Raw genomic sequence first — 18,332 nt, forward strand, 5'->3', positions numbered from 1 at the left:
GAAGTGAAAGCTAATGCACATTTTTAACAGCAAAGCCTGTTAACCACTGCAATTAGTTCTCTAGGTAAATGGAAGATTTTGTACCACATCAGATCTTTAAAATGACATCTGAATAGCTTTCTGATTTGAAGATACTTGTTTAAAGCAAAATATTGTAGGAACTGCCATATTAAGAAAGGTGACAAAACTATCCCAATGGGCCCTTTGGCTTAAATTCCAATTTCAGATATATTTCACAATTCCATTTAACCTTTTTCCCAGTCCACAACCTCAGCAATTAAGTACATATATTTTTAAAGATATCCTTAACCTAAGACACCATACCATCTTCATATGCATTTAAATACAAAATTGAAAATCTGAACCATGCCATAATTTTATAACAGAAAAGCAATCACCAATGGTGATAGTCAGGAACTTAATTCATAGCTGTATTTCTTCTTTATAAAATTTTCACAGTTAGTAAACAATAAAATCCATTTTGACTGTTGTTTCCTCAAGGTGGAGTTCCAGCTCAAAGTATTTCTGACATCTTGTTGCAATTTCATTTTAATTAACACAAGCCAAGATAATCCTGAAGTTACTTTCACTCGTTTGTTTCACTTTTATTACTCTTTCCTAATTGTACACAAAGTTCCACAACACTTCAGATTTACAGTAGAAGTGTAATCCTGTAAAAGCATTATAAAGCTTTATACAAAGTGATTGATCATCTGACTGATACTCAAAATAGGCAATGTTTTATTTATTTCCATTTTTACTCTCCTACAAGTTTACGGAACACAAATTTCAAATATAAGGTGAGAAAAATTAACGTGAAAATTAAGTTACCAAAGAGCTTTACATGTTTTGTTTTGTTTTTTTTTTTTAAGCATTAGTATTATTCAGAAAGATTATGTGCAGTGAAGAATGGATTTTCTGTAAATAGCTGAATACCAACTGCTGACTTGAGTACTGCATTTTCTTCTTTCAACTCCAAGTCACCTAAAAGCATTTTGACTAATATGACTATTTGTGACTAGAAGAACTGAGTTAAGTTACATTAAGCATACTTTTACTTAGAATGAATACTGTTTAATAAGATAAAACATAATTCATTTACTCCATATAATTTTATTTTCAAAGTTCTATATTATAAGAACTTATAAAAATTATAGAAACTGAGCCAACTTTACTGAAAATCTTTTTCAGTAGAGGTGGAGTATAATTAACAGAGATTAAAATAATTACAAGCAAAGAGAAAATGCCTTTATTTCAATAAAACATTAAAGTCAAAACAGTAACAAGACCACCACACATGGCCAGTGCATTATCTTTTAGGGCTATTAGCTTCAGAGTGTTAAAATGACATTATCTAATGAATATTACAGGTATCCCACTGTCTCTCGTGGACTTCTGCAATCTTCTGAGTTACAAGAACTAATTAAAGAGGTTGCAAAGAAATCAGCTTGCATAGAATCCATGGTTTCTCATGCTTGAAAAGGTGCAGACCCGGTGAGAAAATCAAGTCTGCAATTCTCCAACAAATATTGCATTGATACAGTTTTATGTGCCATTAAATTGTTCCACAGAAGTCACTGGCCCTCATTTTTGAGGTCAAATAATTCCCATTGGTACCAGATGAACAGATATGCCACGAGCTAACAACTGTGCTAAAGAACAGTCTGCCCCATTCCCTCTAATTGCACTGGATCTGCTAAGAGTAACAAAAACTTTGAGTGTTCAAGTGAGCAAGATTCACTACACTCCAACAAATTGCCTTTTTTACTATTAATCATATTTGCATTTTCTCTTATCGCGGCTTGTGTAGGGCACTATCACATGGACCTTATGCTGAATACAGCTGATCGTTGAAGCACTGCTCTCTCCTGCAGCACTCCCCCTGCACATATTTTAAGTGCCTCAAAAATAAAAGGAAAACAACATTATAATGCTCTATTACTACTTTTCTTCTGTACACGCTAATCAGATCTTGCAGTTCCCTTTGTAAAGCTGGTGTTCTGTTAGATCTCAGAGGGGTTTTAAAAAAGGAGAGCAGAGAACAAAAAGAGGGGGGCGGAGGGGGAGAGAAATGTGGGATAGTGATGGTTATTACATTGCATCAGCTGTGTAAGAAAGGCTCCAAATGTCAGCAAAGGACCGGGAATGGGGGGAAACATGGGGGTATTCATGTTCACGTAGATAGGATTTCCTTTTCCTTTGTTTTTGGTGTTCATTCCAGCTCTGATTTTTACTGAAGAGATAGCTCGCTGCTTAATTACCATGGCAGAGCTGGCCCTGTGACTGTCAGAAACGACACACGCGTCAAAAGCAGAATGGGTGTCCTTGCTGCAAGGAATTCTATTTTTGAGCGCAAATGACTCATCAACTACTAGGGTGTCCCAAAAGCTACAATTTGTCAAGCTGTCAGGAGAAAACGGGGGGTGGAGGAAAAGAGGTCATGCCTTTAATTGTATCTGTAGCTTGAAAAGCAAAGGAGAAGGCACTGATAGTACGTTCAGTTCAACTCTGAAACACAATCTTCTATGCAAGCCACGTTTTGATAGCAGATACATGGTACCTGGTAATTTTAAAGCCTCCTCTGAGTTATCTCCTCTTTCATATTAGCTAGATTTTTACATTTGTCCAGTGGTAAGGAAGAATGCTGTTAATTCAGCGTGAATAACTCCTCTGTCTACAGGGAAAACAAGCACAGGATGAAATATCTGTGGGTGCATTGTCACATACTTTGGGATGGAACAAAAAAAATGCAGAGATACATTTGGAAACAGGAAAAGGAAAACTAAAGGAAGTTTCTAACCTGTATATCAATCATCTATGGGCGTGGGTTTTAAAAGTATTTCCAATGTAGCTTAAGCATATGTGAGCTATAAGCTGTAAAGTGCTAACATCTAACATAAAATGCTGTGTGCCTACACACTGCCTCGGTATAAAAAATATGTTTCTCACTGACCCAATAATGGTTTGGGTCGGAAGGGATCTTAAAAGCCCATCGAGTTCCAAGCCCCTTTCCATGGACAGGGACAACTCCCACTGGATCAGGTTGCTCAAAGCCCCATCCAATCTGGCCTTGAACACCTCCAGGGATGGGGCAGCCACGACTTCTCTGGGCAACCTGGGCCAGTGCCTCCTCACCCTCACAAGGAAACATTTCTTCCTAATATCCAATCTAAATGTCCTCTCTTTCAGCTTAAAACTGTTTCCCCCTCATCCTGTCCCTGCCCTCCCTGATCAAGAGCCCCTCCCCAGCTTTCCTGTTAGCTCCTTTAAGTACTGGAAGGCTGCTCTAAGTGTCCCCAGAAGCTACACTAAAGGAACAAACTCTTACTGGAGTAATTGTGACCTTGAACTGCAGAGCAACATGTGATTAAAATAAACCATGCCCTGGGCCAGAAAGGACCACGCATTCTCCTTGAGCATGGATCCCTTTCAATTTTTTGAGTCCCCAAGTTTATCATCATCAATAAGAAACTGTTATCAAAGGTGACAATGCTAAATGTGAACTTCTCACTATGAGTAGTTTTTCTGGCAAAAATATTTTTGAAATCCTATAGATACCCTTGCTGTTCTGCAGGCTGAGACGTTCAGCGCAACAAAGCAGCCATCATTTCCTGTCAGTGCCCCAGGCCACACAGTCACCTTTACATTTCAGAAGACATAATAATCAGATAGTCCAACATCCTAGCAGCCAGATTATCACCAAGTATATGTACAACTGAGATACCAGTTTTTTTATTTTCTTCGAAGTTCCTTTTGCAGGAAAAGACCTCTAAGCTTATGCAGTCCAACCATCAGCCCATCAGCACTGTGTCCACTAAACCATATCCCGAAGTGCCATGTCTACATGCTTTCTGAACACCTCCAAAGAAGGAGACTCCATCACTTCCCCAGGCAGCCTCTTCCAGTGCTTCACCACTCTTTCAAGTAAAGAATTTTTTCCTAATATCAATGAAAACCTCCCATGGTGCAAATTGAGGCTATTTCTTCTGATCCTATCACTCACTTTTTACTTCGGAGAAGAGACTTAACACCAGGCTTGCTACAACCTCCTTTCAGGCAGTTGTAAAGAGTGGTAAGATCTCCCCTCAGCTTCCTCTTCTCTAAGCTAAACAATCCCAAGTCCCTCAGCCACTTATTGTAAGACTTCTTCTCCAGACCCTTCACCAGCTCCATTGCCCTTCTCTGGACACACTCCAGCATCTAAACGTCCTTCTTCTAGTGAGGGGACCACTGTCACAGCTACCAAACTTTCCTTAATATTCAAGCTCAATCTGCACAGTTGTAAATTAAACGGATTTTATAGTTTTGCCAGGCACCATTGAGATGACCTTTGGTTACTCTTGCATTTACGTATTGGAATGGTGCCATGTCTGTCCTCCCAACATCACAAGGCTAAATAAACCCTCTTCCACTCATCATTCCTCATTGCTTTAACTCATCCATCATGGGAAGTTTCCTAAACTTTCCATCAGTCCTGTTTTTCTCCAGACTCTCTCATTAATTTCTCTACATATTTCTGATACCACAGCGTTGCTTTAGGGCCTTACCAGGGCTTAAGATATTGTACACTGATGTTGCTCTACCAATTTCATTGCTGGGAATTTTTTCTTTTCCTCCCCACAAAAAACATGAAGCCAGGTCTCAGTGGAAAATCCCGCTCCTTTGAAAAAAACTCGTTATGTAAATATAGCTAATTGGCTATTCAAATTAGACACCACTTAATTCAGTGTTGAATTTCCTCCACTCATCCTTAAAAGAGACAAAAGAGAGCCCTCCTGCAAACATGCCAATGACACAGAGTTTTGTCCATACCAACCTCAAATTTCTGGCTATTCAGCACAAACTGGAGACAGACTAATGGCAAAATGCTTCAAAAAAAGCCATTAGCAAATTCCATTTAGCCCTTAAAATAAATTGATTTGATTCTTTATACCTTCATTTGTCCAGCTAATATTCTAAGAGATGCTGAAAATTTAAACAAGATCTTAGCTTCTCAAAGACAAAACTCTTAAGCTTGCTCTTTTCAGTATAAACACTATTAATTCGAGTGACAGATATTTACGTAAAAGCCTATCTGGCCACATTTTCATACAAATAAAGTCACTAAATACCACTGCAAGCATGAAGTTATGTTATTTAAAATTACTAACTTATTTTTAGATTAACAAAATGATATGAGCTTGAATTTCAGTGATTTCTTAGTGTGCAAGTGGTTGCAGCTGGAAAGCAGCTTTGCAGAAAAGGACCTGAGGGTCCTGGTGTACAAGCTGAACATTAGCCAGCAACGTGCCCTTGTAGTAAAGAAGGTGAGCAGCATCCTGGGCTGCATTAGGAAGTGTGGCTCTAGCACGGAGATACAGACACACGTGTGAGACCAGTGAAGTGCCACAAGGATGATTAAGGGACTGGAACACTGTCATGTGAGGAGGGTGTAGAGAGCTGGGATTGTTTCATCTGGAGAAGAGAAGGCTCAGCAGCATCTTATCATGTATAAATACTTCTAAAGGAAACTCCATCAGGTAAAGAAAATGGAGACAGACTCTGCTGTGTGATACCAAATGACAATGAACTAATCATAAGGAAAACCCCACATTTGACTGCAAGGATGACTGCACACCAGAACAGGTTGCCCAGAGAGACCGTAGAGTCTCCATCCTTGGAGACATTCAAAACAGTACTGGACACCAACATGAGCAACCTGCTCTGGGTAACTGCTTGAAGCAGGAGGGTGGGATTAAAGAGAACCTCCTGAGGCCCCTTCCAATCTCAATAATTTCAAAGTTCTGCATCAAGACAGCTGGAATAAAGTTACATGTTAAAATATAAGCTGGTTAGTAAAACAGGGAAAGCAAACCAAACAGAAGGCAATAATAATACACTTCTTTCCAGAACTGCATATATAAAACAGATGTGGCTTATGCCACAATTTATTCATCTCTCATTTTTTGTTTTCCAGAAATTCTGACCTTACTTATACATTTTACAAGTCGTAACACTTCAGAAAATATAACCTATTCCATTTTATCATGCATTTTATCATCAAAGTTGTGCATTATGATTAATAGGAATTTCTGTATAATACCAAGGAGTAAAAACAGTAAGCAAAATTATTCCCAGTGCTTGATTTATCAATTGCTAGAGAAGGAAACTTTTTTATTATTTTTTATTTGAAACTCATTGACAGTATTTCTCCTTTAATTAATTTGCAACAATTAATTTGGACCACTGAGCAAACATGATCTATTGGCATTGATTAATAAAAACTTCATTGTATTGTTTTCTCTGGAGAAAACAGGGTGTTTCCATATTGACTCCCTAGTAATTATGTACAATTAATGAAAATCATTGTAATCCAGTGTTGATTCCTCAATATGATTAACACATACATAGGGATTTATTATGATTATAATCACAGAATCATTAAGGTTGGAAAAGTCCTCTAAGACCATCAAGTCCAACAATCAACATAACATCAACGTGCCTACTGGACTATGTACTGAAGCACTCACTACATCTACCATGTCCTAAAGTGTCTTAGATGGTTTTTTAACACCTTCAGGGATGGTGACTCCACCGCTTCCCTGGGCAGCCCCTTCCAATGCTTCACCACTCCTTTGGTAAAGAAATTTTCCCTAATATCCAATCTATACCTCCCCTGGTGCAACTTGAAGCCATTTCCTCTGATCTTATCACTCATTACTTTGGAGAAGAGACCAGGACCCACCTCGCTACAACTTCCTTTCAGGGAGCTGTAGACAGCAATAATGCCTCCCATCAGTCTCCTCTTCTCCAGGCTAATCTAGCCAAACAATACTAGAAAGTTTTATAAAGGAGTTTTAAAATGTTCCTTAACTCCTAAGGAGATTGGAAGACTTACTCAGGTCGTGATTTACAAATTTTATCTGCATATAATTTACCAAACTCAAGCTCTCTGAGCCTGTCAGAGAACAAATGCAAACACTGAGCTAAAAGATGGACAGCACATAAAACATGCATCTCATTTCCACATCCAAGTTTCCAATACTTCAAGAAAGATAACACTGATAATGATTGGTTGTTGTAACTCAAGGGACAGATGTCTACCAACAAACTTAGAAAACATACAATCATATCTCAACCCTTTCTTCTAGGCAGCAAAATGTATACTAACACATGGAGGATAATTATCTGGGTTTTATTCCCCCATTGTGGCCTGTTTCTTTTGCTTTTTACCCTACAATAATGTTGTTTCTGGATTTCACTCATAATTAACACCATCTGTAGCTAACAAAGGCCTTCATTCTCTCTGGTATTCCGTTGCCCGCAGAGGCCATGCATCGCATTGCACACACCCCTGGCTTCAAGTGTAGCACACTGTTATGAAAGTGATGAATCTGAGCTATGGGTATTTTCCCATGAAACTTTGCAGAACAATGAAGAAAATTAATGTTCATTGCCACAAATAAGGCTTTCTTCAGAAAATCACTTTTCAATTAAATCAACAATGGTGCACACTGTTGTCTATTACAAACACAGTAAAGATAAAATTAGCCCTTATTTGTGACTGAAAATCTTATTTCATGCTGTTTAGAGTGTGCTGACAGAATCTTTATAATCAATATATTCTGTCTTGGCTAAGAATCAGTGGTAGGAACAGCTGAAGTTATATTCTGCTAGAATAGTAAAAACTTGACTTGAAAGTAATCACTCAACAGAAATTAATTTACGAATTTAGCCTATATTCTCCTTACATCAAAAAAATGACTTTGACTACTGAGGACTTAATAAAACTAAGTTAGAAATGAACTCTTGATTTTCTCCTCTTTTTGTAAAGGGGAGATGGGGAGAACAAATCCAACTGGATTTACTTCAGCATAGGACAAAATGTATCGGCTCACTGAAACAGCCAGAAACTGCTGCAGTATCAACAAAATAAAAATGAACAAAAATATCAAAATTGACAAGTAGACTGGTTGCAGAGTACCATGGGATGTTTGAATACTGCGTTATTTCTGAAGAATTCTCCTTATAGAAAGAATAATACTGCTTTAATCTACCTGCAAAGACACAGATCATTGCCATTTAGCAATCTGAGCAATGGTAAATATCATCTAACAATATTTCCTTGAACCAGATCCCAGAATTTGAAGTCAACTTCTTCATCTCTATTCATGCATCATGAAAAAAATGTAAACATATACTAACTCTAATGTGTAATTAAAGTATAAAAGAATGCTCCAGTGACCACTTAGTATGAGTTAATGAGTGTAGTAAGACAAAAAAGAGTTACATAAGTATAACTAAAATATTTTGCATGAGTAAATTTCACTATAAGTAGAAAGGGTTGACACAAAGCTTAGGTTATTTAAGCCCTGCTAAGTTAATAAGAGTGAAATGCTAAGTAGAATCTGTACACACTCAAAATACTGGTAAATGCAATACTTAAGAGCATCAGGACCTGAACTGCAAGGAGTGTCCTCAACACATAAAAAAAGAGTTGCCTATAAATTTAACTTCTTTATTTTCCACGTATAGAAAGAAATAAAGCTGCCTGATTAAGAATGCAACAGATGAAGAACAAGCTCAGGGCTCAGCATGAACCTATAGGCCTCTGTGTATATTCATATAAATCTTCCAGTTCACAGTGCCAACTGTTATCCTTACATCCAGCTGTTTTACACTCATTACCAGATGGCATTTTAATGTACAATTCTAATCAAGTACAATATGTGAGACAGTATTGAAAAAAATTAGCTATTTAGGAATAAACTACACTGGTGCAGCTGAAAATACAAACAACTCCAAAAACCTAAAAAAACTAAGCTGAAGAACACACGTGAGCCGAACACATACAGCAAGTTGTAAGAGTTCTTATGTTTTCACCTTGCCATTGATGAGCTTTTCTACACAGAAATCAGTTTTCAGTGAAGGGGCTCTAGTAAACGAGGTCAACTTTGTGAGACAGGAGAGCGATAGCTGGTCATTATAAAGCAAGATCATTGGCAAAAAGCCTTCAATTTCTGTGCCTGAAAAGCACAGCTGATATCTATAGTTGCATATTACATTGTACTGCACCTCAGAAGAGAAAACAGAAACAGAGGAACAAGGATATTCACATCAACAACAGCTTCCATGCTACTGCAATTACAAGAAATGGAAAACGGGAGCCCTGAGTTACCAGTTTAGTGGGAAATGGAGTTCTCTGCTGGTGCTGTTACTGACCATGCCTAACAATGCTCATGGCAAGCAAATGTTATTTTGTAATCTATTTGAGCCAGTAATTCAGTATAATATGCAGAGGTCAGGATAACAAACTGAAATGAAGACAGACAATTTTCATGACGTTCAAGTATTCACGGATGCCTTTTACTGGTGCTACCACGTACATAATATCAATATGTGCAGATTTCAACAGCAAAATGCCTGATTTTCTGAGTCACCTAAGCACTGTTTTAGAACACTCCACTGGCACTACAGCGAGGCTAGCTCACATGGAGCGACTCCAGCATACAATCTTAGCCATTGCACTAATGACAGGTCTAAAACCAGTTTGGAGAAAAGCAGCAAATATGTAGTCCTAAAGCTTCAAAATGCTATTGATACTTCAGAATATCATCCTCCCAAAATAACTGAATTCAACAGAATAATATTCTATTAAGCCCCTTTTTATTGGTGTCTTCTGTGTTGGGCTATCAGTTTCCCTGTTACACTGCTGACAGTCGCCAGCTTGATATGAAAACAAGGGTGGAGTATGAATGATATCAAATAGAAGATATTCCTAGTTGTGCTGGTTTGTATCAAACCATCACAGTCCGCAAAAAGTCAAGAAACTTTCTATTGCCTGGCCAAAACTGCAACACTATATGATAACTTGGGTGTAAATCTAGAAGAATATTGAGATGTTTTGCAGATTTTTACTGGCTCACTTTATCCTGGGAAAAACCTATGAAACCCAGGAGCTGGAAATCTGAACAGGTATGCAAGATATAATGTTCATGCTGCCCAATTTGTTCATGGCTTTTCAGAAGTGCTCCTGTCAGTTCCCTACAGTTTTTTCCACTTGCAAACTTTAGTTCTTTGGCATTCATACCCTATTTTTCTTAACTTAGTTTTGAATTTGAAAGATTCCAAAGAAGCCCAATAGCCATAAAAATACTAACTTCTAGCAACATGTATAATCTCAACACACAAAAGTAGTTTTGCTCTCTATGCATTCTAACAATACAACTTGACTGTGTTCAATCTACTTTATATACAACCTTTTTCCCATTTCAGTTATTTTGACAGACCATGCACTATTATAAAGTTCTTTGCATTCAGGCAAAGACACAAAACACTGATTTGAAGTAGACGAATGAAGCAATTTAAAAGATGTGTAATTGCTGCAGGAAAGGAGGAAAAGGAGAATATACTCTAATACTCACTTTGACGAATCTATGAAGTATATTACAAGAGCACCAATACTAAGAGCGAAGACTAAGACAACCTATAAAAGAAAAAGAAAAGAATCATTATTTAACTAGATTAAAATCAAACATTTATTCTTTTACACATAAAAAGTACAAGGAAAATAAATCAAACTACTATTTGCTTTATTTTAGCTTTTTCTTTCGACAGTTTTAAATTCCTACTGGAATTTAAAACGCTATATATTACCATAGAAGGCTTTCTTGCATTGTAAAACGGACACAAACAAGTTCAATTGTAACTCAGGGAAACTCAGTATACAATTAAATCCTAGATCCTCACCTCTGCTAAACTATATTCTTTTAATCTCAAATGGCAAGCAATCGTACTGCAAGACTTTCAAATCACAGTGTAGCTTTCTTAGACCTGTCCTTCAGAACTGCAGTAAGTTTCTGCTCATTGGTAGGTAAACAAAGAGTAGTGACAGATCAGAGTGAACTTCCATTTATATACACAGGATAACTGTCAAATCCACAAGATAACTGTAAGGCTATGTAAAAATAAGTATTTAGTCTCTACTGCTGTCCACTGAGACAGTGGACAAAATAGTTAATTTTCCAAAAGGTTAAAACAATAGCTTGATGTAGCCTGTCCTGATACAACCAATGCATACCCCAGGCACCTATTGTAGTCTCAACGTTTTCCCCTCTTAAATCTGTTTCAGTTTTTGAAAGAAATAATTTTGTTAGGTCTAGCATCCAGGCCTTATTAACAAGGTAAATCTTGCACAGCATCAGCTGGATTAATCACATCTCCCTCTGTCTCTATTTTCTTTTTTTTTTCTGAACATAGAGGCAATACAATAGTTCATTTTATCGGCTCCCAAAGATTCTCCAGCATTGCAGGAAGACTGAGTTTCACATCCTACCCAAAGCAGGTCTACATCTATGCAGGACAACGCGATTCAAATCTCTGTACTCAAATTTTGGCTCAGAGAATCATGAAGTACACAATAGTCCGTGTACCCATTGCAACTCGGACTTCTGATATCCTCACTCGAGGTTTCCGTCTCTTGAACAATGCCATCCTCTGTGTAATTTGGAATCTTAAAACACGAACACAATAAGCTAATCTTCATATCTTAGAATGTAATTCTACTGGAAGAAATCAGAAAAGGTTTCTGTCTGCTGCACTGAGGATGGGAAACAGATGGAAAATTATGTCTCCTGCAAATCATCTGATCTGCTGGTCTACAGAATCTAAACAAAATGTCCCCTAGTCTTCTGGCATGCACACTTCAAGTATCTGCTTAGAGTAATATCTCTTAAAATAAACCTAAAGAATTGATCATTCAGGGTTGAGTAAACCAGGGTAGAAACTAAAGGGACACGCAGCTTCTCCAGTTTAAATCCAACTTCTTATCTCAGAAGCAGCCAAAATTTATAACACTACCTAAACAACTGAATGCGTGAAATAAACTAGTGGTGTCACAGAATCATAGGATGGTTTGGGTTGGAAGGGATCTTAAAGCCCATCCAGCTCCAACGTCCCCCTGCCTTGGGCAGGGACACCTCCCACTGGATTCGGTTGCTCAAAGCATCATCCAGCCTGACCTTGAACACCTCTCCAGGGAGTGTTCATTCCGGTTCTGATTAAGCAGATTTATTAACCTCAATGAATACCATAACTAATACATGCTGCCATCACTATTGCTACTTCTGTTGTCACTGTCAACCTTTCAAGCAACAGACGGGCACTGAAACAAAAATGTCTTCATTCAATACAGCCTTCAGACCTTTTTCTGAAACTGCCATGTTAGGAAGGACTCTAACAGTCCCAGGATAAGTATACAAGGGAAGGTGCAATGTGTTAATTCCAAGTGTACTTGCTGAAATAACAATGTAGAAGTCTCTCTCCTCTCAACTATCACTCTATGCTGCAATGGCAGGATGCGAAGCAAGGTATCATTTTAATTATATAACCAAACTCTGGAGCTCTGTAGGTCCAAAATCAAATAGACAGATATTTTCCAATAATGTTAATTAATTTCTATTAATTAATTTCTTAATAATATGTAATCACTACATCTCGTTAAAACAAACATTCAGCTGAAAGTTTAAATTCATTTTCATTCTTTTTAGATATGGCTGACCATAAATTTTTGTTCTGTGAGTGACTAAGACTATTAGCACCTGCTGTCTTATCTGATGCATTATCAGCCAAATCAGTGAGATCTGTCAGTCAAATTCAAGGACTGAAGCATTAAACTCTTCAAATAATATTTTTATTACCTAAGTCTAATATAACGTTAACATCTAGAGTTTCAACCTTCTTTCATTAAACTACATTATTGATCAAACATGCTGGTGTTGCAAAGCGAAATAAGCTATTAAATCTGCATCAACAAAGAGTCTCACCATCTCATAAAAAACTAATGTGGTGAACAAAATTTATGCAGTCACCTGGCAATATAACCCAAATTATGATTAACAGAGAGACAAAGGCTCATTTTTAACTTAATTATGCTACTGAAATATCAACGAATCAAACTGATTGTGCACACCCCACCCCAACTATCTGCCGTATTCCAAGCCACACACAATCACAGTTCATATCTTAATCAAATCTGCTCCATTGTCCAGCTCTAGAATTATTTATTATCAATACATTTCAAGGAAAAACTTTATATATATATATATATTTAAAACAGAGCTAAGCAAGATGCTGAGGGTTCTGACAATACAAGGCTTACATCTTTGGTGACAACTTTCAAACACAGGTATTCCACCTTATATAGTTTAAAGTCAAGTAATAATGTTGATGTTTTAGTCTACATTCTGTGAATCATTTGTATACACTAAAAGCATCATCAAAACCACTACTAAATACAGGTATCTCCTTAAAACAAACCGAAGAACTCAATCAACAATAAACAAAAATCTCAATCCCCCTCCAAAAAAATCCCCATATCAAAACAACAGATTCACTAGATAGCCAGAGTTTTGAAGTGAAGAATGCCAAAATCATCATTTAATGCTGAAAATGCAATTTGAGAAACTAAGCTTGTGATCTTGGGACTCAATAATACTCTTAGCAACCGTTCAGGTTCCGCAAAGTACACAAGTAAAGCTGGAGTCATTTTTTATTTCACGTAACAAGTCTTAGGTTACAACATTCAGTCCTTGTCCACAGGTCAAAGAAGTAAGCTAGAACAAAATCAGTGTAACTGTATACCAGCCTTAGTTATATCCAATCCCTTAATCATCATCAGCGTGCTTCTGGGGAAAATCTTCCAAGACATTGAAGGAATTTAAATCCTCTATGACAATTCATACAACTGTCTCTAAAATGCAAATATCTAAATTCTGCAAGAAGCACCGGATTTCTGCGCTACAGTGAACAGTGAGATGTGGATGCAAAGCTACACCATTCCCCTACTGCAATGTGCTTTGATTTTGAAATCAAGGCTTGATTTCTCTTCTGTTGCCCCCAAAACACTGACCTAACATTATAATTCATAACACCCCCTAAAAACACAGAAAGAGCGTTAGAAAAGTATAGAATCTTAAACTCTATTTTTACCTTACTAGAAGAGAAATATGTTTTTCTCTGCCAAGTAACAGAGACCTCGAGCTGAACTGGAATACATCAAGTGTGTGGAAAAAGCCAGGCCTGAACCAATCTGGTTATATTTACATTCAAATTTTAAAAAAAGAAAATTAACACCTTTCCATGTTTGATAGAGACGCAGATGCAAGTTTTTTTCTGTATTCCCAACTAAAGCCTGGTTATTCAAACCCAGGGAGACAATTATTGAGTTTAGGTCGAGATTCAGATTACAGCCTTTGCTAGACTAGCACGGGAGACAACTCCTGTTCTGGAGAATTTACTATGCTTAAGGGAGGTACAAACATAGGCAGACTCATACTCCAAACTCATAGCAAGCAGAATCTAAGGGAGGAAAAAAATCTTATATGTATATGAATTACTGCTGTTTTTGTTAACCAGGCCATGGGGAGAAGCTTGCTTGCTCTGTTTATTCTTCCAATACATTTGGCACAGCAGTGCATTGCTACACATCTATTATAACTTCTCTCTGTCAGGAAGGAAAGAATCTTTCCATTTATAACGACTTACTGTTTGTTTAAGATTAAGAAATGTGAAGTCATACACTAGCAATTACACTGCCCAAGTATCCAGTTAAACATAAACACCACTCTGATTGAAGAGGGGGAAAACATGGAGTTGTTGCTTCATATCCTTAAATTGTTCCTAAAAAAACAAACACCCAGCTAAGGATTTCTACAAAACCATACAATGCCTTTTTGAGGCAGGAGTCAGAGAAACTGCAAATAAAATCTGCTTAAAGAAAACTGTAAAAGGTATTTTGCTCTCCACTTCTAGGAAGATGCTCCAGAAGAGATTTGACTGCTCCATTGCAATCCAACTGCAAACTTTATGCATCCACATTAAGGACAGAAAACACAGGAGAAAAAAAAAAAAAGCCAACCACAAAACCCCACCACTGGAAATTTTAATAAGGACATAGCAACATGATAAAACTGCAGGGAAAATGTAGGCATTGAGAAAATACTCTTGGAATTAAGCCCTGATAGCCATCAAGGGGACCAGCATAGCTTCAGGATGATGAAAAAAGTATGGTGCTGATAGTCCAACGGGTGGCACTGTTTCCCCTACAGCTGCATTGAACTCCTGTCCTCCTGTTATTGAAGTATGGAAAAATGTCACATTAGGGAGGAGGACTGCAGTTAACCCATCCACAACAACGAGTAATGTAAAGACTCGACAGCAGGAACTTCAATCTCTCATTACCCTCTAACATCTGAAAGTAACATCCGAAATTTCTGTGGAACATGACACACAGCTCGGTGACATGTCAATGGCAAACTCTTGTTTATGCAATACTGAACTGCCCAAACATCGTTAATACAAAACAGCATAGAACTCAAGAGGCAAAGCAGGAAATAAAAACAACCCCAAACAATAGTTGTCTGTTGATATATTCCTCTCAAACATTATTATTCAAATGAGTAGCACGCCGTGAAAAGAAAAAACTCACAAGAATCCTGTAACCCCCAACAAGTCAGAGCACCAGAGAGTCCTTGTTTTGTAATATGATGACAATCTGTCACTGTGAGCTTGCCCAGCTATTCATATCTGTAGTAAGCAATCATGGTAACAAGTTACCAGGAGTGGAATATGTGACATTCCTGGACAAAACCATACACACCAGAACGAGCAGATTCAGCCTGTCTGCCATCAGCTGCACCTCCTTCTATCACCAATAAGAGTCAACTTTCTTACATACCCTTTAACAGACTACTTCTCATTTGATCTGATTATTTAAAATTAAGAAGAGTCTTCCTCATTAAAAGGATGTGGTGGGATCAAAATTCAGGAATCATTAGAACAGACATCACTTGGAGATACGAAAAATCAGAGCAGGAAATAAATCAAAGAAAATTACTATCTTAAAATGCTTCTGTTTTCCACACACATTCTCATTCGGGGAAGAATTTTATAAAAGAAATATTTTTGCTGTGTCCTGTTCTGTACAGACTTTGAATAACTTAACAATTCCACTTTATCATTCTTTCTTTATACAAAGTGATTTTTTCCCTTCAACTTCCCACTGACACAATGACAATAAAATGAAAATTTCTGTTCAATCCATAAATCTGAAAAGACTGGGATTTTTCTAATTACTTAAAAAACACAAGACAAAAAGTCCCATCTGCTAATGGCACTCTGTAGCTTGAAGTTAATTAGGTTTGCTGGGAGAGTGCCTGGAAATGTGACCAATTATAATGCATGCAACTTTTCCAATTCAATATTTAATTTCATTAGTTAAAAAAATAGTGGCACTTCCTATCAAAATGTGCCATTTTCTAGAGCCAAATACATAGCATAAGACGTATGTAAATACATGTGCGTACACATATATAGTTCTATTTTATTTTTTCCCCTCCTATCTAAAAGGTTCTCCTAATTACCTAGCAGTAACCAAAATCACTTGCCATTAAGGGCAACAAAAGTAGAACTCATGGAAGGCAACAAAGCTGGTAAAGGGTCTGGAGCACAAAAAATCTTCACCTGTTCACAGAACACTAACTTATGGAAAGAGAAAAAGAGACAAGATATTGCCCCAAAATCATATCCAGAATCTGTATATAGATTTAGAAAATAATCTAACTACAGTGGTTCAACAAAAAGGAAATTAATTGCTTGAAACAGAGAAGAAATCAAATAAGGTGTGTACCAGTAAAAAGTAATCATTTGCAACAGTTAACCCAGACCTTCATCTGGGATATCACAACACAGAACTGAATATTAACAAACTATAAATCCCCCTCAAAAAGGGGCAAATGATGTCATTTTAAATTAAGCAACTTCCTATATCTTAACTGGTATTTGTTTAAAATAAAATTAAAAAAAAAAAAACAAGCTCAAGCAAAAATGATTCAGTGCTGCTCTTCTCTTTACTTCAATACAGTGTACTCCTCACCAGCAATTTGTTAACCGAACGACAGCATGAGAGAACATCAAAGAAACTGTCAAGAAGAAACAACATGAAAACCAAACAACAGTGGTAAAAATGCCAGAAAATAGTAACAGAATGGGGTAATGAAAATGTTGTGTCTTTTAAATGTTTAAATCAGAAATATATTTCTGGAGATAAGGATTTGGGGTAAAAAAATGCACTAGTAAGTGCTCTCCAGATCAAATAAAGTTGCAAATGTGGTTCTAAGAATTTAGGCCCAATCCTGCAATCCATAGTGCTTTGGTACAATATTACACATATTAACTCTGCTGCTAAATGAACGTCAACCTTTATTGCTATTTCATAAGAAATGACAACAAGTAACTACACTTCTGTATTAATGGAGCACTTCAATGATTACACTTTATGAAACTATTTACCTTATACATTTAAATTAATGCCAGATTGTATGACAGACAAAAGGAATCCTCCCATCACATCTGCACATTAGTGTCTAACACGCAACCTACCTGACAGTCACGTCAATAAATGTTGACAGAGGAAATAACGAAGAACTAATTGAAAGAGGTTGCTTATTCTCGCTAAGGTTTTATGATTAAATGGGTTGGATAAGTTCATTTGTTCCAATTTGCTGTTAAAAAGCACTACATTTTCAAACAGCAGAACTTCACAGACACAGAAACAACTGCCTCCCTTTTCAATTGTTTGGGTTCTTAGTCACAAGAACTTACACACATAGCAAAGGAGGATGCAGCTGTGGAAGTATTATCTGAAAATATGAAAAGCTCCTGGCTTCAGTAAAGCCCAGTGAAATTTCATTCAAGAAAAACATGGAAGGAAGAAGAAATGGTAGCATCTTGCAGCACAGAAGAAAGCATCTGAATGTCTGCCAGCAATTATACTTTAATACAGCATGAACACAAGACACAGTCTTCAGAAGAGGAAGAAGATCACTGTTAAATGCATCTGATAAACTGCAAAACCAGTTTTCTACTGCAGTACCCAATATTACAGCTCTGATCTTCCATTTAACATTGCCCAATGCAGTGTTGTAACATTTCCACTTCCATTTCCAGAACAAACATGGAGTTGAACAATTGCTGGTATTTGCAAATTAATGCAACTTTGTATTCATTGGCCAAGTTCTACTCCAAATCTAGGAAAATCCATAGCTGTTTTATTGACTTACAAAGAGAAGTAACCATCAGCAACATCATCTTTAATACGATCCACTATCCCTTCAGAGATCTGCATGAGGATTTGCAAGAGCTCGCTGTACCTCAGTTCACATCATCCATCAGTGATTAGGCAAAGCTGACTGTCAACTGCATCAGAAGCTTTCTTGTAACAATTACATGAACTATCAAACACTGGACATCAATGAACAACTTCAGTGTGAGGAAACTATGCCACACAGGAACAG

The 18,332-nt window shown here is 37.2% G+C and overlaps 1 protein-coding gene across 35 annotated transcripts in view; it reads right to left on the minus strand.

The window, feature by feature from the left end:
* KCNMA1 (potassium calcium-activated channel subfamily M alpha 1) overlaps window positions 1-18,332 on the minus strand; it is a 427,072-nt gene that overhangs the window by 219,882 nt on the left and 188,858 nt on the right. For all 35 annotated transcript variants that reach the window (XM_054072172.1, XM_054072163.1, XM_054072142.1 and 32 more), the window contains exon 3: window positions 10,404-10,465. In XM_054072172.1, the coding sequence (XP_053928147.1) occupies window positions 10,404-10,465 (62 nt within the window). The remainder of the gene's footprint in view (window positions 1-10,403; window positions 10,466-18,332) is intronic.

This window comes from Cuculus canorus, chromosome 7 (assembly GCF_017976375.1).
Source record: "Cuculus canorus isolate bCucCan1 chromosome 7, bCucCan1.pri, whole genome shotgun sequence".
NCBI classification, from domain to species: Eukaryota; Metazoa; Chordata; class Aves; order Cuculiformes; family Cuculidae; genus Cuculus; species Cuculus canorus.